Source organism: Rhea pennata, chromosome 2 (assembly GCF_028389875.1).
Source record: "Rhea pennata isolate bPtePen1 chromosome 2, bPtePen1.pri, whole genome shotgun sequence".
In the NCBI taxonomy this organism is placed as follows: domain Eukaryota; kingdom Metazoa; phylum Chordata; class Aves; order Rheiformes; family Rheidae; genus Rhea; species Rhea pennata.
Window position 1 is genome coordinate 159,870,166 of NC_084664.1, and position 23,632 is coordinate 159,893,797.

Genomic DNA, 23,632 nt, shown 5'->3' on the forward strand with positions numbered 1-23,632 from the left:
GCCTTTCCCCGAGAGCTCGGAAGTTACCGAGTACCTCGAGCTCCCTCGCCGCTACCTCCCCGTTAAGGCAGTCTGCCCGGTTACGCACGTGCGAAAGGGGTAATAGAGTGGCATTGGTATATGTATCGGCTGGTTGCAAATGCCCTGCTTACTTGAAAATTGGATTTAATTCTCTCACTTCTTCCTTCCTGAAGCCTCATGAGACAGGAGCAACGCTGCTGTGAAAACTTCACATCGCTCACCTCGTGTATCTCGGACCACATCCACTTTTTGTCATACGTATGAAATGCATCTGTGATCTCGTACCTAAGTGTATTATACAACAAGATAATCTCTGGCCATAAGTTTAATACACCCAGCCATTTCTATAATGTGAAATGACACGCTGAGACTTGGAGACAGCAGTGATGATGCTGGTGATTCCTTCAGGAGTCATCATCCTTTTGAAATTACCCCAATGGTATGTCTTCCTTTCAAGAGGAGAAAGTAGGAATAAAATTCTTAAACCTGCTAAGGATGGAAAGGGCAAGCTAATGAGACTCACTTCCAGCAGAAAGCGTTAGTTATAGAAGTAGAAGATAGCACCTATGATCCATAGCGTCGTTCACCAGCCCTAATTATTTCATTTAGATGAAAAAAGCCTCTTAAAAAACCTGGAAAGGGTGCATCCCAGGACAGTAATGCCCCTTCAAAGTCAACTGAATTACCTCAGTATTTACTATCTGCTAAAGCACAAGGTGAACATAGTGCCTGTGTGGTCAGTCAAGCCAATTAATATCCGCCTTCACTTCCTTCATATCTGAAGCTCTACAGAAGCATCTCACGATTCCAGAGTTACATCAGCTGTATGTTCACTCTTCCCTTTCTGTCATATTGATGGATAGTCAAGGTTCTCTGTTCTGAGCTCCGCTTTCCTTTCAAGCGTACTGCTCCTAAAACCATTGTCACCACTAGACTTCCCAGTGAAGTGATTATGGATTTGCCTGCCTTCCAGGCTCCTCTAGTTGCCAGAAAGTTAAGATTTACTGGTAACTGAACAAATAAAGGACAAAATCATGAGTCAAAATTAGTTCTTAGCCAAGAAACTGCAGCAAAATTATAAAGACAGACTTTGAAGATGACCAAGGGAGCTGTCAAAGGGGTTGCTGTTGTCCCCTCTGAGGATTTGGATAGATTTCTGAATAAACACCATTAATTCCTTGTTTATGCTAAATAGTCTTACCAGAGGCTGGAAACAGAAAAAAAAACATCCCCCAAAACAACGAGCCAAAAGAGAGTAATCTGAAGCAACTCTGGTCTTTCTGCCATATTAGACAGTACTAAATGCAGAGGTGACAGTGGGAAATCATGCAGCCCTTATACCAGCATCAAAGTTTTTGGTATTATATTTAAACCAATCTCTTCTGTTTCTTCTGATTAGGAAGACAGTAACTCTCTTTAACATGTGTTGTACCATGCCTGTTAGGTCTTCTGCATTTAAGGACAAGAGAGCATGAAAATTCACTGAAAGGTTTTTCAAAAATGCTCTATTGAAAGTAGGGATCATGGAGAAGTTACAATCCTAATTATAATGCCGAAGGCAGTTCCGGGGGGGGGGGGGGGGGAGGGAGAGGGGGACCACCAATGCATGGGTCCCCTCCAAAAAACAACATAACTTTTATTTGCAAAAACATCAATAATCTAGGATTGCCTAATTTGGTCCCCTCAGCTAGTAGCAGTCAAACTAACCTCCATGATAACATTCACAACTTTCAAACCTGCAACACGGACAGGAGCAACAATTACTGCATTGTATTTTTCCAGGTGAAGGAAGACCTGCTCACACTGGTACAAGGCCCTCTCCAACCTTTAGTTCTATAAACAGATATCGTCCTGTCTCACCTTTCTACATCGTTCTGCATATATTGGTGTGAAAGCAATGGTCAGTGAAGCTTACATGCCAAAGGGATATATCCACGTGGAACTTCATCTAACACCTCACATGGCTTCAAAACAAAAAAAATGTACTCATGATTGTATCTGCTAGCAGTTTGAAAACAGCACAAGCTAAAAAGCAACAAAAGAGAGGTGAAATATAGCAGAAGGTTTCACAAGATAGTGAAGATAAGGGGATACTCTGCAATTGATTTCAGAAATTACCTGGAAAATATAGATCCTGAAAACAGCAATTAATACCTGGAACATCCTAGACTGCAATATACTCATATTGATTCAGCGCTGATTTTTGCAGATTTGGAACTTTATAAGCAGAAGGGCATATCGCTGTGTATACATGACTGCAGACTTGCACAATCAGTTAAAGAGTAAATTGGTTAAATAATTTTATTTAAGTACTGTTTTCTCATATAGACAAGTCCCGTTTTTCCTTCAGGCTATTTTCATTCTACTCTGCACCTTGAGCAGCTTTTCTGTGTGTCGAGGAAAGGAAAGAGTTACAGCTCTTTTCTACCTTCATCTTGCAGTAACATGGCACACAATCACTTTGGGCCTGGCACCTTGTTCTACTTCTAATGCTTTCTCTTATTCATTACACCTGACAACTGATGTTTCGGAGCACACTGAAAACTAATTACACTTTACCAGGCAATTTCACTAAAAAATACACCAGTTTCTGAGAAGATTTGAGGCCAATGTGGTCTGCAAATTCTATAAAAGCATTCTTATGTGCATGCTCCTTATGCACTATATTAACAGTTACACAGTAGTATTAGAAGAATTGCTAAAACATTCAAACATTCAAAAATGCTTTTCTTTAAAGAAAGAAAGATCTGTCTGAGTATTGGCCACAATACCCTACCATAACTGCTGGATTTACAGTTGAAATTTCACAGAACTGGTATCTGCCATAGAAGGAATCTTTGTTTTTGGAAAAAACAAGAATCTTTTAGTCATTTTGGAAGACAAGATGGTATTTATGAACAGCTTTAAAAATGACTTATATCAGCAGAGGCAATCTGGGATAAATATTTTGCATACAAATAGTCTAGCGGCAGAATATATGTTTTTTCTTCTGATGAGAAAATGTACATTTATTTCACTAAGTAACAACCCTCCCCTTTTTAAACTGAATAAATTTTAAAACCACATTTTATGAGCATCTGTTAGACATTGTTAATAATGTTAAATGATAAGAAATTTTACTTGAAGAAAGATTATGCAGATTTGATTTGTGACTCTGAGAGGATTCAAACTTGTATTAAATGTAATGTATTAGATTTCTCACATATTCTGTATCCTGCTTTGCATAATAACAGAAAATGAATGAGAGCAGAACATAAGGGAAAATGACCATAATTCTACCATCTAATGTTTTCACACGGTAGATAGCCTCCGGGGGTTGTGAGCTCTTCTCCAAGGACTGCTTACTTGTGAGTAAATCAATGATCAGTAAAATAATAATCTGCAGTAGAGGTATCAGAACCTAATGTTGCCTCCCTACACCCAGGTGACTGAACTAACCACTAGGCTAAAATGACATACTTAAGTTCCCTTGCCAAATGAAAGGTAACACATTAAAAAAAAAAGTTATTGTTACTAGATTACTAACTTAAATTCACTCAAGAAAAACTCACCTTCCTAGGTGATCAAGTCCAATAATACAAAAATTAAATGCTATGAAAAAGATACAGCACCACCTATTGGGGATGCGCGCTGTGCACTGATCATTACAATAGTAATACGCTTTTATTCTATTTTTCTGCTAGTGGCCTACCATCCGCACAGGTTTCTGAGATGGGCTTCCCACTCCAGCCATGAACTCAGGCATAAGAATGCTTCTTGGATTTGAATCTAGCTATCAGCAAGTACAAAACACAGAAAAAAAAACTCAAAGAAAAAAAGTTCTTTCCAAAAATGGTAAGAGGAGCAGATACTGCACCTAAAGCTGCTCTTGAACAAATTTTGAAAAATCGATTTAATGATCTCCAGGTGCTTTCTCAAATTCTAGGAAAACCCACCAGATGGCATGGCACAGTTAAACGCAACATGTCCTAAAATCCAACCATGCAAAGAAGAAATTGGTATCTTTACCGAAAAACAGCTGCAGGAAGGAAGGACTATCTTGGCTAACAGTAGGTAAATGGTAGCTCTAAATAGCAATAAACAGAAAACTGGGCAACTTGATAGCTACCAGCACCTTCCCCCTCTTAGAAGTCAGACAGACTTTACCAGGTGCCCTTGGGTAAGGGAGCTGGCATCACAAGCAACAACTGAAGTTCATTAGTGTTGCTAATTGCTGAAAACAGGAGATAAAGCTTGCATAGCTGGAGTAGCATCCTCCTAGGGCTAGTGAATAAATTGGACTGTCTGAACAAGATGACAACAGCAGACTGACATTAACAAAAGTATGACGAGATCAAGGTGGGCAGTAGCAAGTGAGACAGCCTAGAAAGGGTTTGGCTACTGCTGAGGCTCTTCAGTGTCATACAGTGACTGTTTAAGGAAACCATGAGACTATACAGAAGAAACAAGTGATTCTGGGTGACCTGAAGCCTATCTAGAAGTTAAGATAATCTGATTTTGTTTGTTTGTTTGTCTTTTAGGAAGGGTGTCTTTTTTCAGCTGAGCAGTCTTCTGTCATTCTTGGAGCAGGGGGAGGTAGGCAATACTTACTTTCTTACTTGCTGGTCTTATACCTGGCTAAGCTTCTAACTCCTGTGTTATTCCACATCTTGAAATACTGGTTTCAAGCAGCAGATGTACAGTGCTGCTATTTCACCTGTCTTTCTTACTTATTCTTACTACCTCAGTATCAAGTCACAGGGTAATAAATTTTTCTAGAACCCTAGAATGATTTGGGTAAATAAGAATAAGATATGCTTGCATACAGGCCGGGCACCTGAAAGCAGCCCTTTCTCTTGTCAAGCTGCACTGAACTAGTGGTGTAGCTGCAGCGTGGGTTTGTAGCACCCCTAAAGCAAAAGCACGTTAAGCAGACTTTAACGCTAGCTCATTTGAACCAAAACATAAGCACACTAATGCAGCATATGTTACAAAAAGATAAAATGCCCAAATTGGCAGGCTAGGGCAAGAGAAGGGTCTGTTCCACTCAGCGAAGAGCTCCTGTGTTTGGCCACTTTGCCTACTGAGGACCACAGTTGTGCTCTAACTATACAGCCTCAGCTCTGTAGCGGTGTGTTCTCACAGCTAATTTAGGGTGAAAGTGTTAAGGACTGACTGCTTTGTACATGTGACGGATGATGTGTAAAAATGACTATGCAGTGATAACGATTGTGAAAACTAATTATTATTGTATTTTCTTATTGAATGCCAGTCTAGCAAAGCTTTGTTATAAATTTAAAAATTAGTGTGATGTATCAGTTTCCTAAGCAATCACAGCAATCTCCAAGTCCCTAAGCACGCGCGCGTGCGTGTGTGTGGGGCGGGGGGGATGTGTATGTGTTAAGTGGATTGTACAAAGTATGGACAGTTGCAGGGTCAAAACCAACAAAGAATGTACTGCTGCGAATTCCTAGACCTCATTCTGGTCTGATTAGACCCTACTAACCAGCAATCATGACAGGCTAGCTAAGCTTAAAAGCTTTGGGAAGCAGTAAAAACTGTTCTTTATCTCTGTTATTACAGTGATCCATTTTCATCATAACTTTATCCTGAGCCCCTCCAGATCAGCCACATCAGTGTCACTCAATAAATGTAGTGAGACAGCCATGAAGCAAGGATGTAGGCAAATCTCATCTAATTAATATCTTTACTAAACAAAGCCTAAGCTCATGTGAATGTCACGTTTAAGCTTTAATAATTTATTTTTAACTCTGCATCTTGATGGAAGGTTGCACAGGGACAATATTTAAGGCATTTAGGGTTACTTTCCATCCAGTGCAGGATGTTCTTGGAGCAAGTATATTTTGGATCACTGTGGTTTCTTACCTGGCAGCACTTTTAGACACAAAGTAATAGGTATCTGAGCACGTCTTTGAGTTGTTCTAATAAAGGCTCATGGCCTTTATTAGGCATCCTACATTAGCAATTTGTAGTTCCTCTTGCTTCCCTCTGCTTAGGCAACTCATTCTTCAGTTCCTTCCCCTACATACGTAAATGCAGTCTGGTGTGGGATCCGCTCGGGGGGAATCCTTCTCATTTGAAGTGTGTCTCCTGCAGGTTTCTTTTTAGCCTGTTCACAAGTTGTACGTTTCCCACGGTGCACATAAAGAAATTCCTCTGCAATATTGATGTTCTTAAAGAAACTCCAGGTTCTGCTTCCTGATCAGTAGTGCTGCACATAATCTGGAACAGTTATAGCCTGCATATGAACTTCCTTTATAAGCAAATTATGACTGGTCTCGCTTAATAAGTCTGTATTTTCTTTTTTCTTTTTTCTTTTTTTTCTCTCTCTCTTTTTTTTCCCCCATACCATTTCTGTTACTTGTCTCCTGGGCCGTTTTCACTGCAAAGTCTCTTCAGTGTGCACTGCCAAACACATGACCATATACCCCTTTCCTTCCCTTGTCCTCCTAAAAGAAAGAAAAGAAAAAGCTAAGAATGTGTTCTGTGAATTCTGACTGTATAATTAAATTGGGATATATTCACACTGGTACTGGTTAAACTTGTGCAACTAGACAATAAATCAAGTCTACAAACTCATTTGACTGAAAAACAGTCTTTATGTCTTGCCAGTTTTGAGGCAACTCATCTTGCTGGCCTATCTGCCAGTGCCGCACTTGCCGGTGCGGGGGGGGGGCGTGGGGAGAGCAGACCCACTCTGTCCGTCATCGGAGTCACGTGTGAAAACATCCTCGGGCCCCTCGTGCTGAAAGAGGGGTCCAGGGTGTTACCTCCGCATGAAAGGATGCTTTTATCTGCCACTTCGAATCACGCAGCATGCAGGACAACCTTCTCGTTGGGATTTCCTGTTGTTTAGCAAAGCAGCTGCCTGCTCAGAGGGTGGCTACTGTGAATCTCTCTTGTGAATTTGCCCTGTGCATTTTACAGGGAGCCTAAAAGTGCTTAATTAGCACTGACTCCACTAATAGGGTTAAGAAGCAAGAAGTTAAGCGCTGCAACACTCTGCATTTGTCACCTCCAGCAGCAAGAAGCATCAAATGGTAATTTAGCGATGCTTTGTGTCATGTTTCTAGAAACACCCCCCCCCCTTGGTTCCCGGTGTCTGAACCGCGGTTTGAGGGGGCCTCAGCCGACAGCGGGGCGACCGACGAGCTGCAGCAGCGGCGCTCCGCGGGCACGGGCCGCGCCCCGGCCCGGCGCCGGCCCGCACGCACGCCGGGCAGCGACCAGCGGCGCGGCCGGCGGGGCAGCAGTCGCTGCCCGCTTGCCTCGGCGAAGCCGCCGGACCCCCGCAGGCGCTCGGGCCGCAACGGGGCCGCCCGGGATAAGGCGGGAACTTTCAGCCTCTTATTTTCGGACTCTATTTCGCGCTTCCTCGCTGGGTGCGGCAATGAAACTACGCGGGGCTCGTTTTTGCTGACGCAAAAGCCGCTGCGATAAAGCCGTAAAGCCAACGCCAGGCGTTAATTTCCGCGCTGACTGCGGCGGGAGCAGCCGCACGGCGCCGCGCGGCCGGGCCGGGCCGCCGCCATGGCGCCGCTGCCGCGCTCCCTCCTGTCGTGCCCCGCCGCGCTGCGATTGGCAGAGCGTCCCCTTACGGCATTGGCCGGCGCCGTCCTGCCGCTCGCGGGTTGGGCGGCGGCGCTGACGGCTCTGTGACGTCTCGCCTTCCGCAGCAGGCCATTGGCTCAGGACGCTCTTATAGGACCCCCCCACGCGCCCGCGCCCTCTTTCCTCAGTGGCGGCCCAAGGTGCTGTGTCCTTCAGCTGAAGCTAAGGCCGTCCCACGCCGGCGACCAGCACCGCGGCCCCGCCATGGCCTCCGTCTCCGAGCTCGCCTGCATCTACTCCGCGCTCATCCTGCACGACGACGAGGTCACCGTCACGGTGAGTGCGCGCCCGCCCGCCCGTCCGCCCTCGTAAGATGGCGGCGGCGGCGCGCGGCGTGGCCGGCGGCGCGCGGCGGCCGTTTAACGGCCGCTCCTGAGCGGGGGGCGGCGCGCGCGGCGGCCGTTTAACGGCCGCCCCCGGAGCGGCCCGCGCCGCGCCTCAGCGCTGCTCTCGTTGCAGGAGGACAAGATCAACGCGCTCATCAAGGCGGCCGGAGTGAACGTGGAGCCCTTCTGGCCGGGCCTCTTCGCGAAGGTAGGCGGCGCGTTGCGGCGCCCGCGGCGGGGGAAGCGTGAGGCAGGGCGCCGGGCCGCCGCGGCCCCGCTTCTCGCGGCCTCATCCAGCGAGGCTTTCTGCGTGTTTGCTTTTCCCAGGCGCTGGCGAACATCGACATCGGGAGCCTCATTTGCAACGTGGGAGCTGGCGGCGGAGCTCCAGCGGCAGCCGCTCCCGCTGGTGGCGCCGCTCCTGCCGGCGGTGCTGCCCCGGGTAAGTGGGCCCCGGTGTCGGAGGCAGCGACGTTTATTTGCAAGAAGCTTGCTAACCGGCTCTCACCTTGTAAATCTTGCAGGTGGTTTGAGCTGCACGTAGGTGTTCAGGAGCAAAGCAGGCCTTTAACGTTAGAGAGGCTGGAATTTCAGTCAGTGGGCAGGGCTAGCGTTACCTCGGAATCAAGTGGGAACTTTCTGTATCATCAGTTCCTCGATGTGATGCCTAGAGAGAGGAGATGTGCTTTGTAAAGCTGTACAGATCTGATAAGATATTGGGAAAAGGGAGAGTTTAACTGCATTTGTATACTGCTTAAAGGCATAAAACAGTTTCCAGGAATGGAAACAAGAGTCTCCTTGGGCCATTAGATTGGCTTGTTCTGATTGTACAGGCTTTGTTTCCTTATGGTATGGCCTTTATGTAGAAAGTCTTCTGTAGTTACTGGTACTGAATAGTGACTTTTGTGACCTAAGAAAATGAAAAAAATCCTGACTATTTCCTCCTTTTCTAGCTGAGGAGAAGAAAGAAGAAGAAAAGAAAGAAGAATCAGAGGAATCTGATGATGACATGGGCTTTGGTCTTTTTGACTAATTAGTTTTGTACATGTCTGTAATAAAGAACACTTAAGTGTACCTTTTTATATCTGTATGTAAAATAAGGATGATGCATGTGGAAGGGAGTGGATGGAGGACTGGCGTGTGACCTGGAGCTACCAAAGCTGCTTTCGTTCCGCCTGTCAGTGCGGAGCTCTACAACTCCTGCCAGGCAGTGGTACTGAGCGCTGGCAGCGCGCTGCGCCTGTGACACTTAGAGCTCTCGCTGCCTTCACGGTTTATGAATAAAGGAAGAAGCGCAGGGAGGGTGGGCTGCGGTCCTGTTTAACAGGGTGCTGCTGCTTGTCCATGCAGCAGCCAGGAACCACTTCTGCTGCAGCCTCCTGCTGAAGCTGCAGCATCTCGTGGTCATTAGCAGCACTGCAGTTCTAGCAGCAGGTAACTGAACCTGTTCAGGAGCAGCTGAAAGGGCTGGGCCATGGCAGGGCTTAAATACCCTTTACCCTCGAGGGGACTGGAGCTTAAGCCTGGGGAAAATGCTGTAATTCTGTGCTAAAAGCCCTGGTCAAGGGATAAATTGTATTACTATTTATTCATGGTTACATATGATTTAAAAGCTAACAAAGTCTCGGATGGCTTCAGGCTCTTGGCCTGCAGCCAAGCCTAGGATCTACAAGGTACTTAACTGCTTAGCTTGTTACAGCTCTTAGAAAAATAGTCAGGGAGCCTCTCTGCAGTGAAGGGTGAGCATGAAGCTGGTGGAACTGCATCTGATCAGAGTGAAGAGTCTGCAGTACGAGCGCCCGTGAGCAGGGCCTCTCCAGAGCAGCGGAGCCCCAGCTCGCTCCATCTTTCAATGTCTATATTAACCTTAGTAGAATGTTCTGATTTTGCAAGAGGAGGGACTCCAAAATTCTGTAGGCTTATTCCACATTGAGTGTTTTGCACTACGTTCCCCCTGGCTTCCATGTTTTTCTGGGAGGCATGGATGGCTTCCTGGAGCAAAGGCTGCAGCTGTCGAGCTGATCCGATACCTCGGTCAGACTCTCTGCCTTCCCCCCATCCCTTTTTTTAAACCTTCCTCTAGGAAAATTGATTCTAGGTGGCTAAAGGAGTGTAACAAGTGACAGCAGTGGCAGTTAGGCACCAAGTGATGTTCTTCAGCTAGTTCTGTTTGTGTATTTACAGGAAAGCTGTGGGTTTTGGGGAGATAATGTAAACCTTGGTTTTCTTCCTTGGATGCTCGCTGTTGCTTTTTAAGCCTGTGTTTCAGTCAATTCTTCAGAGTTCGGGGGACTGGGTAGGGGGATAAATCAGACTCAGTGCTCTTTCACAGAATCAGTAAGGTTGGAAGGGACCTCTGGAGATCATCTAGTCCAACCTCCCTGCTCAGCAGGGTCACCTAGAGCATTTTCTGAGGTGTGCACACATACCACATACAAAATACATGTTATAGCCAGAGTTTCACTGGTAACACCTTTTTAATAGGTCAAAGTAACTGTACAGTTCATTATATTCTTCCTGAGAATAATTTATATCCCTCAACAGCAAAAAGGGAGTGTGGTTTTTATTTTAACAGAACAGATGGTGTAACTGGAAAACCAAGGAAAATCTAATTACACTGCTCTACTGTAACTCCTCCCAGGCAAGATAGACAAAAAGATGGGTTAGTTAACTACAGTGGGTTTAAAATATCCAACATGGCTTTAATCTTTCTTTATAAATTATATAAAAATGGAGAACGTGAATGGTTACAGAACTCCTCTAAATGCGGCTCTGAATTGCTCTGGTACAAAGCAGCATTTTTGCTTCCAAGGAAAATAACATTGCTACAAAAGAACTGGCACGTTATTCTGGTGAAGGAGAGACACGACAGTTTTCAGTTGTGTTCTACAGCTAGTTTCCAAACAAATGCTTCACACATCCACGGAAAAGGAAAAGGCAGGAAAATGACGAGGGCTTTAGTTTGTCTTGAAATGACCGAAGTCTTGAAAATATAGCTTTTTTTATCTTCTTTCTCTGTAAATTGTGATTAGCATATTGCGACGTAAGTGTTCTAATAAAAAAAAAATTCCAGTCTGGATAGTTCATATACTGTGGGCAAGAATTCTCAGCCCTGAGGTTTCCCAGAATTCTTCACTTCACAATATCGCCGCCGACGCGCCGGCTCCGGGACGGCGACCCTGCGGCGGCTGCAGGCTAAGCGTGTCCCGTGCAACGGCGGGGACGTTAACCGCGCTCCGTGGCCGTCATTTCCCAAGGGCTTCCGTACAGACGTCATCCTGCGATAAATAACGCCGCTTGTGGAATCCCAGCTTGGCTTTCCGATAAAAACCTTGTCGAGCTTCTGTAACGAGAGAGGGGGAGAGAGAGGCAACAGCCGTCCGCGTCAGGTCTGCTGAAGCAAGAGTCGCTGGAAAGCCAGGACTGCGCTGGGCGAACCCTCGCTGCTGGTGGAAGGCGAAACAACATCCTTTCGCAAGCAGAGCTCTCGAACCGAACGAGGGTGCTCTCCCCTCGGGATTTAATGCGGTCTCGACTGACCGATCATTTTCAGTCTGGCTTGATCGATAACGTCCAGCAAGTTTTTGGCGTCCACAGCCAGCGCGTGAGCAGCCGTGAGCATTTGCTTTTTGTACTCTTGCTGCAGGCTGGTCATCACGTACTGCTGCGCCAGCTTCATCTTGTTGATGAGTTCGGCCAGGTCGGAGTTCAGCAGCTTCTGGGCCATCTCGATCTGCAAAAGCAACGCGCGGTCAGGCGGGCAGACGGCTGCGAGCGCGGCGCTGCCAGCAGCGGCACGACCGGCGCGGCGGCCCCATCCACCCTCCTGAGCACGAGCATCACCTCGCGCCGACACTGGGTATGACTGAGGACTTATCTCGCAAAGTCCTGCTTGGGACTGAAGCTGAGGCAAGTTCTCTGGAGGCTACGTGGAGCGGACGCAATTCCTGTGCTCGCTGCTCTGCCCCGATTACCAGCTCCACGGAGACGAAGAGCTGTCGGCCACCCGCTGCTAACAGTGCTGAGACCCTGATCCCTAGGACTGGATTTATCCCGAGTCCAAACGTTAACACTTTGTCCTAGCCTTCCAGCTCCTGTTTTTATTTTTTAATAGCTCTACAGCAGTAAAAATACAAGAGGACAAGAAGCAAGGTACAGCTTGCTCAGCAGAACCGCATCAGCTAAGTTGGGATGATTCCCTAAGAGCGTATTTAAAGACTCACTCTCGAGCCTCCTCCTCATCCCACTCATTCAGGGTTTAGAGGGAAAATGTTAATCCCCAGGAGCTTCACTGACAGATCTCAGTCAGTCAGTTCTCATTTAGAACCAAATTTCTAGGGGTTATTTTCTCAGCAAATGCTTCCAGCTACACTCAGCTACGCTCAATTAAGTGTTTCATGACCTTGCGTGCGAGCTGTAGTTTAATGGAAGCTTAAACTTGCAGTAAGAATTAATTCCCAGATGGTGTCCCTGAATTGGAACACTGATTTCCACATTTTAGGAAAGCCAAAACCCATCCAGACAGTTGTGCTGCCGGAGGACAGCCTGAAACTCAGCGCGTGAGCCTGGCGTCAGCGGAGCTCTACGTACCTCTCGGTGGGTGCTCGCAGGAAGCACTGGCAGGGTCTCATCCACTGTCGCCAGTAAAGTTCTTAGCGCCAAGCCAACCTCCTAAGGAAAAAAAAAAATAAATAAATTTGACAGAGGACAGCCCAATGACACACATCACCGCTTTCCGATTCCATCACCGCTCCCAGGAGCACGTTGTTTGGTTTAAGTCCACCAGCCGCACGCAGGAATTACCCTGGACTCCCTACCTTTACCATGGGCACGTACTCCTCTGGCGGAGCAGGCTGTATTTTACTGGACATTTCTATGACAGCTTTCACCAGCCCCGTCACGTTCTCGTAGACTTTGTCGTTGGAGCGGTCCAGGTTGGCGGTAGGAGGAGGGCTGATCTCCTGCGGCTGGATCTGGAAGCGGAGGGAGGTTGCTCAGCCTCGGGTCCCCAGCAGATGGGGCTCGGCAACTTCCCGGCCTCGCCGCCTTGTGAGCAGCCCTCCCACCCGCCGGGTCCCCGGCCGCGCACGCCCGCTCTCGGAGCGGAAGGAAATTCCCTTCCGCTCTTCTGACTGAGCCCGGCCGGGACGTGACGCTGAAGAACTTTCCACCAGTTCTTTGAAGAGCTTCCAGTGCAACTCCCACAGTGCAGAAGGAAAGGACTGGCAGAACGAGGAGCAGGGTACTTGCACTACAAATCTGCGTCTAAGCGGTTCACTACCGAGGGGCAAGTTTCATTGCTAAGACAACGGGCCATCAGGTCCCTTGTTCGGGAAAGTTGTTTTGTGCTCTAAAACAACGCCAAGGGACTCACTTAACACACGGGTACAGGAAAGAGAGAACATCGCAGCGCACGTTCTCGGGTGTTTTGTTAGTGAAAACGCACAGCAAATTAACAAAAACGGTGTCACAGGTGGAAAGCACAGAACATTTTCATACAGTTCGTTTCCAACATGTTAGAAAAATGCCAATAGGCTAAAAATCCTGTAGTCCTTACTCAAGCAAAACTTCCACCAAGGTGGTCCTGGCTACAGTTAAATCCAAGACAGGCTGAAATTCTCCTGGTCAGAAAAGAAACAAACTCGGAAAACTTCATTTCCTCTAAAACCCTCGGTAGCTCTGCTCTTGAGCTGCGAAGCTTCAAGCCTCCTAGCAGCTCTTCAGCATGACTGCTCCAAGCAAGTGCTCAGTGGGAGAAGTTGGTGAAGAACTTGCCCGTTTCCAGCTGGTGATGCAGCTGCAGTCCGGCCTGTCGGACCGCGACCAGCTCCCAGCGCTGCAGCCCACCAAAGCGGGTTGCTGCGGGCTGGTGCTACTGCTCCTGCTTACAGGCACGTTTCACCAGAAGTGTGAGACTGCAGGTCGCAGAAAAACCAACGATTTGGACTGGGCAGGTTCTTTTCCAAAGCAGGAGTCTGCTACAGCACAAGCCATTTGAAGGATACAATTAAAAAACTCTCCTTTCTTTGGCAGAGCCCTCACTACACCCTGCAAACGCCCACTTGCAGGCGAGCAGGCAGACCAGCACTGGTTCGAGCACCTCCACTGGAAGGGTTTTTAACTCCTAGGGAGCACCGGAGATGCTGCCCTGCTGAGGCTGTACAACACTTGGAGGAAACTTTGCCTGAGGAAGGAGCGCAGGATTTTGTGCACGGCGAGTCCATTCTGCCGCATCCCACCGTGACGCAATTTCAATCGAGTGTTTGATCAGAAAACGCTTCAGGCAAACAAGCGTCAGAACCGCTCAGATCGGTGGGGAAGGGCTGTGGGTCCCAGTGGCTTCCCCGATCAAGGCGTTAAGGAGTTATCTCGCAAAGTCGCATGCAAAGACAGGTTGGCCCAGGGCACGTACACGCGCGCTCGCGCACTGCTTACCCTCCACGGCTACGGTTGAGCAGAACGTGGGGGAAGGTTAAAGAAATTTACCAAAAGGAGGAAAAAAAGAAAAACAGTATTAATAAAACTCAGCAGGAGAAACAAATGAATAACCAAACCAAACCAAACCACGTGTAGCAATAAGAGACCAGTTAAAAGCCTGCAGCAAAAAAAGGTGCCCCCGAGAGCACGGGCAGTCGTGTTAGCTCGTGGCCCCCCGCCAGGCAAGCGCAGGGCGCTGACAAGCGGCTGCGGCCCGCGGAGCTCGCCATGCGCCCATGCTTGCACCTCACCAGCCGCGGGGGGAAGAGATCATGCAAAGCTTCACAGCAACAAGCCGGTCAGGCAAGCAGCAGAGCGGCCAACGGAGGAGAGGGCCTTTGCAACGGGGGGAAACCGCCTGTCCTGGGAAACCCGGGGCCCTTTACACAACCAATCTGTTACTCTAGAGACCAAGAAAACACCGTCTTCATCCTGCTCGTTTTTTTTTAAACCCATGAGAGGAAACGTGAAGTCATCTAACCATGCAGCTCCTGTCCACGATGACTAACTGCGGTCGTGGTTAAGGGCCACTAAGGACCAATTCCGGAGGGATTATACCCAACCCACTCAATCCCTACGGGTAGGTCCTAACGTTTCAGAATACGGATATCTGCATTTTGTAACTTTAGTAATGCATCTGCTGCTGCTTTTTACATTTTCTGAGGCTTGGCAGCTTGAAAAGCCCTGGCACCAGTTTGCAATAAATAACCCAGCCACTGCTGTCTATTTGTGCTGATTCTCAAACATTCAGATAAGCCAAAAACAGAAGAGCAAGAGCGAGACCGAGGCGGTGGCTGAAAGATCAGCTCTGACGGCTACTTTTGAATTCTGTGGTCAGATGAAGTGGATTTTTTTGCTGTACTTGCTTAAGCTCCCTAAAATTAGTGTCACGTCCCACCGTATCTGTGCCGACACCGAATCCAGCTCTTTCGTACACCGACTGCTGCTCGGGGGACCCGGCACAGCGTGTGTTACAGCTCCCCGCAGCACCTCTCCGCTAGAGAGCTCCCCAGAGTTCCCTTCTCGGTGCTACTGCCTCTCTACAACAAACTGGAAAGCGTTTCCAAGCGCCTATCGCGTCCCCCACGCGGGCGCACCGCCGGGACCGCACCATTCCCTCTCCTCCCCAGAGGCCGCAGGGCTTTAGGGGCCTTGACGCTGCAGCAGGCGCTTGCTGGAGCGTCGCCGATCGGCCACGTCTCGCTGATCTGCTGCCGAGGGCCCGCGTACGTCTGACCCACGACTGCGCAGCCGGTTGGGCAGTTGAGCTGCTTCTGCTTTCCGCGGTCTCCCCGCTGCAGGGCAAGTTAACCTCTGAGGGGCAACGGGACATTTCCTGAAAGCTATCGCGCGGCTGCTGTACCTTCACCCCTTCGTTGTAGCTGTCCACGGGGCTGCTGAGGCTCGCCAGGCTGCCCAGGTGGCTGGGGGCTCCAGGCCGCGGAGGCTTCTTTGGCGGAGCTGCATGATCTGCTTACCAAAAAAAACCCAGTCTGCGGTTTCGAGGACCAACGGATCAGCCGCGCCGGCGCGATTCTGGCCTGCCATCGCTCTAACGGTGCTTTACCGCACTGGCACAGCAGATGCAGATCTTAACGCAGTCACGTGTCTTACCAAAAAACGCGCCTGCGCTAACTACGCTTTTGTCCGTGTTTCACCTCAAGAACTGCAGAGACGAAAAGGCTCGTGGAACTCACCAAGCCCCGCGACGCTTAGGAGGACGTGCCCGTTTGGGCACGGCACCGCACGAACGCCTCTGCGGGGCCCCGCCGCCGCTCGGCACGGCCAGCCCGGACCCGAGAAGCGTTCAGCGCTCTGCAGCGCGAGAACCGAGTGCCGCACGTGCCCTGCCCCTCTGAACTGGACGGCTTCACGGCAGAAATCTTAGACGTGATTCAGGTTTGAGACTGAGAAACCTAAATTCAGGTGTCTACCTGGGTTTTACGCGTCTGAACTCCGCACGCCACGGAGTCCTACGGAGTGACTCAGCTTCCTCTACGCTGGCTGCTGATGAAACACTTTCGGGGCTTTGCTGAGCAAATCCCTGGTGACTGCAGTGGAAACTCGAGCACACAGAGCTCACCGAAACACCCCGGGCAGTGATTTTCACCCGGAACCGAATCCATCCCTCGTGTGAAAATACCGCCGCAAACCTTTGTTCACTACTGTGGCTAGAAGACTTGTAATCAAGGCCTCAAGGGACAATACAGGAATTTGCTGCTTACCTGGTTTACCCACAGGCTGATATATGTGCTGGTTACCGGTCTGTAAGATAAAATATACATTTAAACTGGTTATTGGAGTGCTCAAAACTTTCATTAGTATCATCTTAAGCACTACGAGCAGACAGTTCTCAGCATGTTTTCCAACATTTGAAAATACTTCCCCATTTGCCACCATTAGCTATTTTCACAGCAAGAAAATATTTTCATTTATTTTATAGTCTTCACAGCGGTCCTGGCCTCCGCCTATGTTATGAAAAATTTATGCTTGCAAGGATAAATATGGTGATAAATGGTGATACCACCATTAGTCAAATGTGCTGGCATGTTCGCAGTCGTTTTTGCTCTTTATGCAGACCTCAAACTGGTAAGTCACGGTGCCGAAGAGGACGTTGTGGTGGAACAAGTAGAAGACGGAGGTATTTCTGCACTGCCGAACCGTCTCCGTAACGTGAACAGGCTTTTAAGCCGTTTTGCTTCTTGTCTTTATTGTGTAGCTCTAAATCAAGGTCAATCTGCACATTCACTTGGAAGTATTTAATGATGTCTTCAAGTAACTTTCTTTGATAATTACAGTTATACAATTTTCATGCCAAGACAGATGAAAATCTGTTTAGTCGCAACCAAACTAATACTTCACGTACAACAAGCTGCTGGGTCAGAAGAGACACTGTAATCCAAAGAGTCACACTTTATGCAAACGCATCTGCACAAAGGAGCTTCCACTGCAGAGTAAAACCCTGAAGGAAGCTAAAATGTAATGGTCTAGTAGCAAAACATTTCATCAAGGCATTTATTAATAAGATAAAGATCATTTTCTGTGCAGTCAGAACATTCCTTTGCAGCAGACCCCAAGATGCTGCTTTTTCAACACTGAAGATGATATTCAGACAAATTAGAATTCATTTTTTATGCTAGAAAAGCATAGTATTCACTCATATTCATCTTCAGCTCTCGATAATGGTATCATAAATCATTGCCTAAGAATGTTAATTCATTAACTTTCTTCTCGGATCCTTTAAGCAATTGTTTTTGGCCCTTTTCACATTCTCTTTGTATTTTCAAAACCATATCCAAGTAATAGGGACAAGAGCAGTACCCTTCCTATCCATAGCTCCTAATTCCATAGGCACCTAATTTTGGTTTTAGACAGTTGACAACTGCAGGAACGGCAAGCGAGGGGCCAACAGCACGCAGCAAGTCTGCCAGAGTCCCTCAGGCCTGAGCAGAAAAGTTCACGTCTTGACAACTGGATCATCTTTCCACTAACAAACTTGAAGGACACTGGATATTCTATCAGCTTGGCGCTTCTGAGCAGAAATGTGACGGCTACAAAGACGGGAGCACGTTCAACCTGCCTACTCCACGTTGGTAGCTGCAGACTTGAGAAATAAAAATGCCCCTTCAGGAACAAGGAGTAGAAATCAAAGCTCCAAAGCTCCTGTGGTTCTTCTGCTACCAGCCAGTGTCTCAGACACCCGCCGGCCCACCTGCTGGTCTACAGCTGCCCCGTGGTCGGGAAAACCAATTGCTTTCTGCCGGCTCCGTCATCAGTCCCAGCACGAGCTCCGATGCGGACTAGACCTGGGCAGTCAGGATGAAGCCAAGCAGCAGCGCAGCAAACTAGCCTGCTGCAAGAAGCCGCTCTTCAAGCCCACTGCCACCAACAGCCACCCAACGTCATCCTTGGCCACGACTTCGGCATCTCCAGGTAACTTCCCCTAGCGCAGCACGAGACGTGGTAACACTAGTTACTGTTATATAATGGTTCAGTGAGAGCAAGGACGTAGCACCAGCTAAAGCGCTTTCCAAGTTCGTGCATGGAGGGATCTCAGCAGCTTCCAAACACCAAAAACTCTCTAGCGCCTCTGCCACAGCGTGTCATTGCCCTAAATTGCTCAGGCAGTAAATCAATATTGAAGCCGAACCCGGACTCCACGGCTGCGTTCCAGACTAACTAGGAAAGTGAATTTAAAATACCGATTTCAGAGAAACGCTTCAAAGGTGGTGGCTGAAGACGAGGAAGAGGGCAGCCGTCAGGTCTCCATCGCCGCCGCCGCCGCCTCCAGCCCAATCCCGTCTCCAGGCGGCGTGATTCAGCGATTCCAGCGGTAACCAAACACCCGGAGAATCGTTTTCATTTAACCAGACGTGAGTTAAGCCCGGAAGACGCGCACAGCCACAGCTGTCGTCTGGCAGCAAACGAACGGCCCTGGGGTTTATGCCTCTCGTTTCACAGCGGCTCATTCGCCCCAGACACATTTCTGGGTCGTACAGCAGTAACATTTGCATTCTTTATAAGAAAACCCTTCAGCTATTTAAACAACTGCATAAGTTATTTTAATTGCGCTTCCTGTTGACAAAAGTTTGAGAAACTCTCTAGATTTTTAAAGAAAAGGCCCGGCTATGTATCACAGAGACACCTAAAAATAATCGCAACGTGTTTGTGGGAACAGTCTGGTATCTATTTCAGCAGCGGCTTCTACAAGAAAAAAAAAGAAAAAACAATCCCAGAGCCCCGAAACTGCTGCCTGAACAAGCTCCGTCCCGACCCAGCCGGTAATCGTAGCAGCAACATTTAGCAAAAACTTTAACTTGTCTCCCGGGATCAAACACGTCCTACCAGGAAAGCGGAGCAACCGCCGGCAGCCGGGAAGCTCCCGCGCGCACGTACCGGGCCCTGGAGACCGCCGTCCTCTCGGTCGATGCTGCCCCTGGAGAGCCGCACGTCGGGTTTCTGCAACACAAGAGGAAAGGAGACGTTTCGGGCGCCCGTCGCTGCGGCTCTTTCCGCGGCCTCGGGATTGTAGATTAAAAATCTACAAAAAGTGCCAAAAGTCTTTGGAAACAGCGAGAGACTCTTTGATCTTCAGGGTCTCCAGCTCAACGATCTAAGAATTCTAGGAATTTATTTATCGCTCTTCACCGATTGCCTTGCATAGCATCGTGCTGCTCAAAAAAAAAGCACCATCTAGGCTAAACTAAACTGCAAGTTTGAGCAAAAGCTTTTGCACTTCCTGTTATATTCATTACAGGTACCTATTTTGGGGAGGAATTGTCTTTTAGTTCAATCTTGCAGAAAATCAAAACCCTGGAAGAGTAAATGATTTTTTTTTTCCCCCTGTAATAAAACAGTCTTGCATCTGAGATCCCTGGAAACATCCAGAGGACTTTTCAGACAGGATGTGCATGTTGACATACTGGAACAAAATCTATTTTATTTCCAGTATTTCTGGTCCTTCACAAATAAAAGAACGTGCACGTCTTGGTATTCTCATGACATGCCAAATTATAATGTCTTGGTGGGATTTTCTCAGGCTAAAAATTAAACTCTTATTTTAGCAACAGCTCACATCAATTACAGTTGAATTGCAGTTCTCAGTGTTAAAATAGGACAAATACAAACCACAACTATGTGGGAATTTCAGAAAAAAATCCAAACCAAACACGATAAGGAAACTATGCAAGTTATTTCTTCTAAGCCTATCGCGGGGAAGGACTATAAATTTCTTAATACAACATTGTTCTGTCTGCTGAGAAATTACTAAAAGGCATGTGCATTATGTGCTTGCTTTATATAGATTAAAACAATGTCCGGTACCGTCAACACAGCCACAAAAGAAAGGCTCAAGCTGAAAATTAAATATATGTGGGGAGAGAGCTCATTAAAAAACCCCAAAGAAGAAAATCATTCTGCAAAACATCCAGGGACCATTAGCCACAGATTCTCAACCTAGATTGCAAAAAGCTACAGGACAAAAATCACTAACTTTCCTACATTACACCCTAAAAAGACACACAGACACTTTCCCACGACCTCTGTGAAGCCAACTGATTGCAGTCCCATCACGTCCCCCTGGCACCGTCCGTGCTACTCGTCTCCTACCTTTGGTTACAGATGAGTCTCCTTTTGGGCCAAACTATCTATTAAAATACCCTGAACGGGCCAAACCTTGAGTCATCATGAGCTGCAAGTGCCAGCGGTGGAGAGGCTGTTTGTGACTGGGAAGTGTTGCACTCCTAGCAAATTTTGTTTTTGGAGGAGGAAATATCCACATGATCGAAGAAACAACTCGGGAAAAGGTGCAGAACAAGATCTTCATTAGTTTCTTCTGATAATTCCTGAGTATCATTTTAGGCAGGATATAAATGACAAATGTGATGGGCCAGTGGTGCCATGTGATAGGACAAGAGGCAACGGGCACAAACTGAACCACGGGAAGTTCCACCTGACCGTGAGGGGGAATTTCTTCCCTGTGAGAGTGACGGAGCACTGGACCAGGTTGCCCAGAGAGGTTGTGGAGTCTCCTTCTCTGGAGATCTTCAAGGCCTGCCTGGATGCAACCCTGTCTACCATGCTCTAGGTGACCCTGCTTGAGCAGGGAGGTTGGACTAGATGATCTCCAGAGGTCCCTTGCAACCTCAACCACTCTGTGATTCAGTGAAAATCTGAGTCCACAGGACTAAATCACTGAAAAACCTGAACAGCAAGAGTCCTTACGTACAAGGGCAGAGTGACTTCCACTTGGTAGGTTTAACATGTTCATGAGGAGCCATCTTATCCCTCTGCTTCCACTCGCCTTGGTCAGAGATCACCTTCTGCAGGTACCCGTACCAGGCTTGAAGTGCAGTAACACTCCGGTTTCCTTTCAGCTTCCTCTTTAACCGAATCAATCACAGGTTTTCCCTGTCCCCTTCATGGAGACACTGATACCCAAAGCACAACTATCAAGACCACATGAGAGTCTGCAAATTAAGTCCATTAAACTGCCAAACTAGTGTGCAACACCCCCTCCTTACCAACGGGGGGGGGGGGGACGGGGGGACGGGAAGGGAGTCAGGCCGTGGTGGGGAAGGCGCACAAAAAATCCCACCCATCAACCAAAAACTTATATTTTCCAAGTCTCTTCTCACCTTCCACTGGGTAAATATGGCTCTGTTTAAATTTTAGCAGTTCTTCACTCGTCAAGTTTTTAAACCACAGATCTGTTTTTCTCTGGGAGCTTCCCGTGACGCTCCTGGACCAGAGTGAGCCATTTGCTTTCTTCCCTTTCGAGGCGAATTCCCGCATTCTGGAGGTTGTATGGACTGCAGCTTGCACACAGCGTTTCTTCCAAGCGTTGACTAGTTACATGTTCTCCAAAGAGCAGCTTTAGGCAAGCTGCTTACGCAGATGGCATCAGCCTATCTGAGCGCTGGCAAATTTTCCTTCCAGTGCCACTGCAATTTAATCCTTGAGCCGGGGTGTCTCTTCCAGCCAACACGGCAGCAGTGCTGCTTACACTTGTACTGGCATGTTTGGAGCGGTATTTTTTCAGTGCAGAAGCAGCAATAAATTTTGAGTCACGAGCAAGCTGGCATCACTCGGGCGAAACAACGGTTGTACTAACAGAAACCCCACGGAGGATTTTTCTTCTCATCGCGGTGTCTCACATTAAATGATTCAGCACTGCTCTCCCAAGCAGCCAAATCTCAACAGCAGAAGTGAGGTATGAGGTCAAGCCCGAAGACAGTGTAGATGGATCTGCTGTCAAAAGCAGCCTGTTTAAAACTGAGACTGCGACACTGCAGTGTTACGTAAGTTAAAAATTAAAATCTGGCTCGGCTCTCTCTATCTTTTGCTGTGCTGAGAAGGAAAAATACCTGGAAACCTGTCAAAGCAAGTGCGGGGCAGGAACAGGACTCTGAGTCCACGAGCTGCCTCTCCTCCTCCACCTGCAGTCAGACCAGGGAAGTCCCAGAAAAGAACCGTCATTCCTTCACCACCAGACACAGGGCAGGGACTGAGAGCACATGAGCGTGTGTAATCTTTAGACTATTTCTTTTTGGATACATTTAGATTATTTCTACTCCAGACCTGTGTTTGGAGTCTCACGTGGAAATGACAGATATCTCCAGGAGATCTGCACAGCCTCCGAGAGCGGCTCCCCATGACGACTGCTGAAAACAGTCTCAGCCGGAGGCAGATTATTCACTTCAAAGAGAAGTGAGTAATTTAGAGAGAACCTTTACTTCTCTGCACTGTTCCAAATCAGAATCAAAATAAGCATACACATAAAAGATGCTTTTAACACTATTTGTGCCTAAGAAGAAAAGCAAACAGTCCAATGACTGTTACTTCTTCCTGTCGCCTTGAGTTCTTCATGGCTAAAGCTAGAAAATTGAAATACCCACCTAGGAATTGAACAGTTTCCTTTGACATATCCAGTCTGTAATAGGCATTCAAATACAAACCCCAAAGCCCCTACGGTCCAAATGCTAGAGGGGAAAGAAAAAGTACTGAAGTCACCTACTCATTCTAAATCCTCACTTTGCCCATATAAATTCATGTTTATGCCCACAGAAACTATTCCCGTTTTCTGCCTTTCACCCCTGAAGGGTTTCCATCAACCAAACGCAGCTCTGTGAAGCTCAACAGCTGTAGGACTGCTCCCGTTCTCAGGGCGAGCGTTCCTCTGGGAGGGGGCGGCGGGAGAGACGCAGTGAAGCCGCAGTGAAGGCTAACATGGAACGGAAACTCAGGAAATCTTTCCAAACTTACGCTCAAACTGTACTGCAAGCCCAGAGATAACCAACAAGCTCCTGCTTCCTCTAAGGAAGAGCAGCATCCTGACTGCGGCACCCCGGAGCCCGTCTCTCAGTCACCACCCCGCAGCTGGAGACATTTATCCTGCTGTCACCATCCTCGGCTTTAACTACACCGCGTGTTCATGCAAGCTCACCTCCTGCAACAAACCCATGGCACCATGCGTTCACACAACCATGTCTTCTAGCCATACACAACATTAAAAAAACACTTCCAGAACAAACATTCCTTGAGATACAGCTAGGAACCTGGATAAAAACACAAGATCAAACTTACGACAGATGTTTGTCATAACCCATAACAAACCACCGTGAATTATTCCACCCAGCAAGTGAGGCTCATGCACCACCGGCTCCCCAGCAGGAGCCCATGCGGAATAACATGTTACT

General features: G+C 47.8%; 2 protein-coding genes and 1 long non-coding RNA gene across 23 annotated transcripts in view; 2 read left to right on the top strand and 1 right to left on the bottom strand.

Annotated features, from left to right (window-relative positions):
- Nucleotides 1-3,288: 3,288 nt before the first annotated feature.
- LOC134137559 (uncharacterized) lies at nt 3,289-4,211 on the top strand. Its single transcript, XR_009957726.1, has 3 exons — nt 3,289-3,368; nt 3,705-3,855; nt 3,947-4,211. It is a non-coding gene; the product is annotated as an uncharacterized LOC134137559 (long non-coding RNA).
- Nucleotides 4,212-7,736: 3,525 nt separating this feature from the next.
- On the top strand, nt 7,737-9,032 carry RPLP1 (ribosomal protein lateral stalk subunit P1). Its single transcript, XM_062570693.1, has 4 exons — nt 7,737-7,908; nt 8,092-8,166; nt 8,286-8,400; nt 8,912-9,032. Exons 1-4 carry the CDS (start codon nt 7,837-7,839, stop codon nt 8,989-8,991), a joined length of 342 nt encoding a protein of 113 aa, XP_062426677.1. The 5' UTR covers nt 7,737-7,836; the 3' UTR covers nt 8,992-9,032.
- A 1,384-nt stretch (nt 9,033-10,416) lies between these two features.
- PTK2 (protein tyrosine kinase 2) overlaps nt 10,417-23,632 on the bottom strand; it is a 187,424-nt gene continuing 174,208 nt past the window's right edge. For 12 of the 21 annotated variants that reach the window (XM_062570682.1, XM_062570680.1, XM_062570681.1 and 9 more), the window contains 6 exons: nt 19,281-19,394; nt 16,661-16,700; nt 15,799-15,908; nt 12,776-12,931; nt 12,549-12,629; nt 10,417-11,691 (listed from right to left, as the gene is read on the bottom strand). In XM_062570682.1, the coding sequence (XP_062426666.1) occupies nt 11,479-11,691; nt 12,549-12,629; nt 12,776-12,931; nt 15,799-15,908; nt 16,661-16,700; nt 19,281-19,394 (714 nt within the window). In that variant the 3' untranslated portion in view covers nt 10,417-11,478. The remainder of the gene's footprint in view (nt 11,692-12,548; nt 12,630-12,775; nt 12,932-15,798; nt 15,909-16,660; nt 16,701-19,280; nt 19,395-23,632) is intronic. The other 9 variants (XM_062570687.1, XM_062570684.1, XM_062570685.1 and 6 more) reach the window with 3 other exon arrangements.

Excerpts from the sequence above, each read along its gene's own strand:
- RPLP1 (XM_062570693.1), top strand. The coding sequence starts at position 7,837 with ATGGCCTCCGTCTCCGAGCTCGCCTGCATCTACTCCGCGCTCATCCTG. Across the intron at positions 7,909-8,091 it reads ACGACGAGGTCACCGTCACG|GAGGACAAGATCAACGCGCT; the intron begins GTGAGTGCGCGC and ends CTCTCGTTGCAG. Across the intron at positions 8,401-8,911 it reads TGCCGGCGGTGCTGCCCCGG|CTGAGGAGAAGAAAGAAGAA; the intron begins GTAAGTGGGCCC and ends CTCCTTTTCTAG.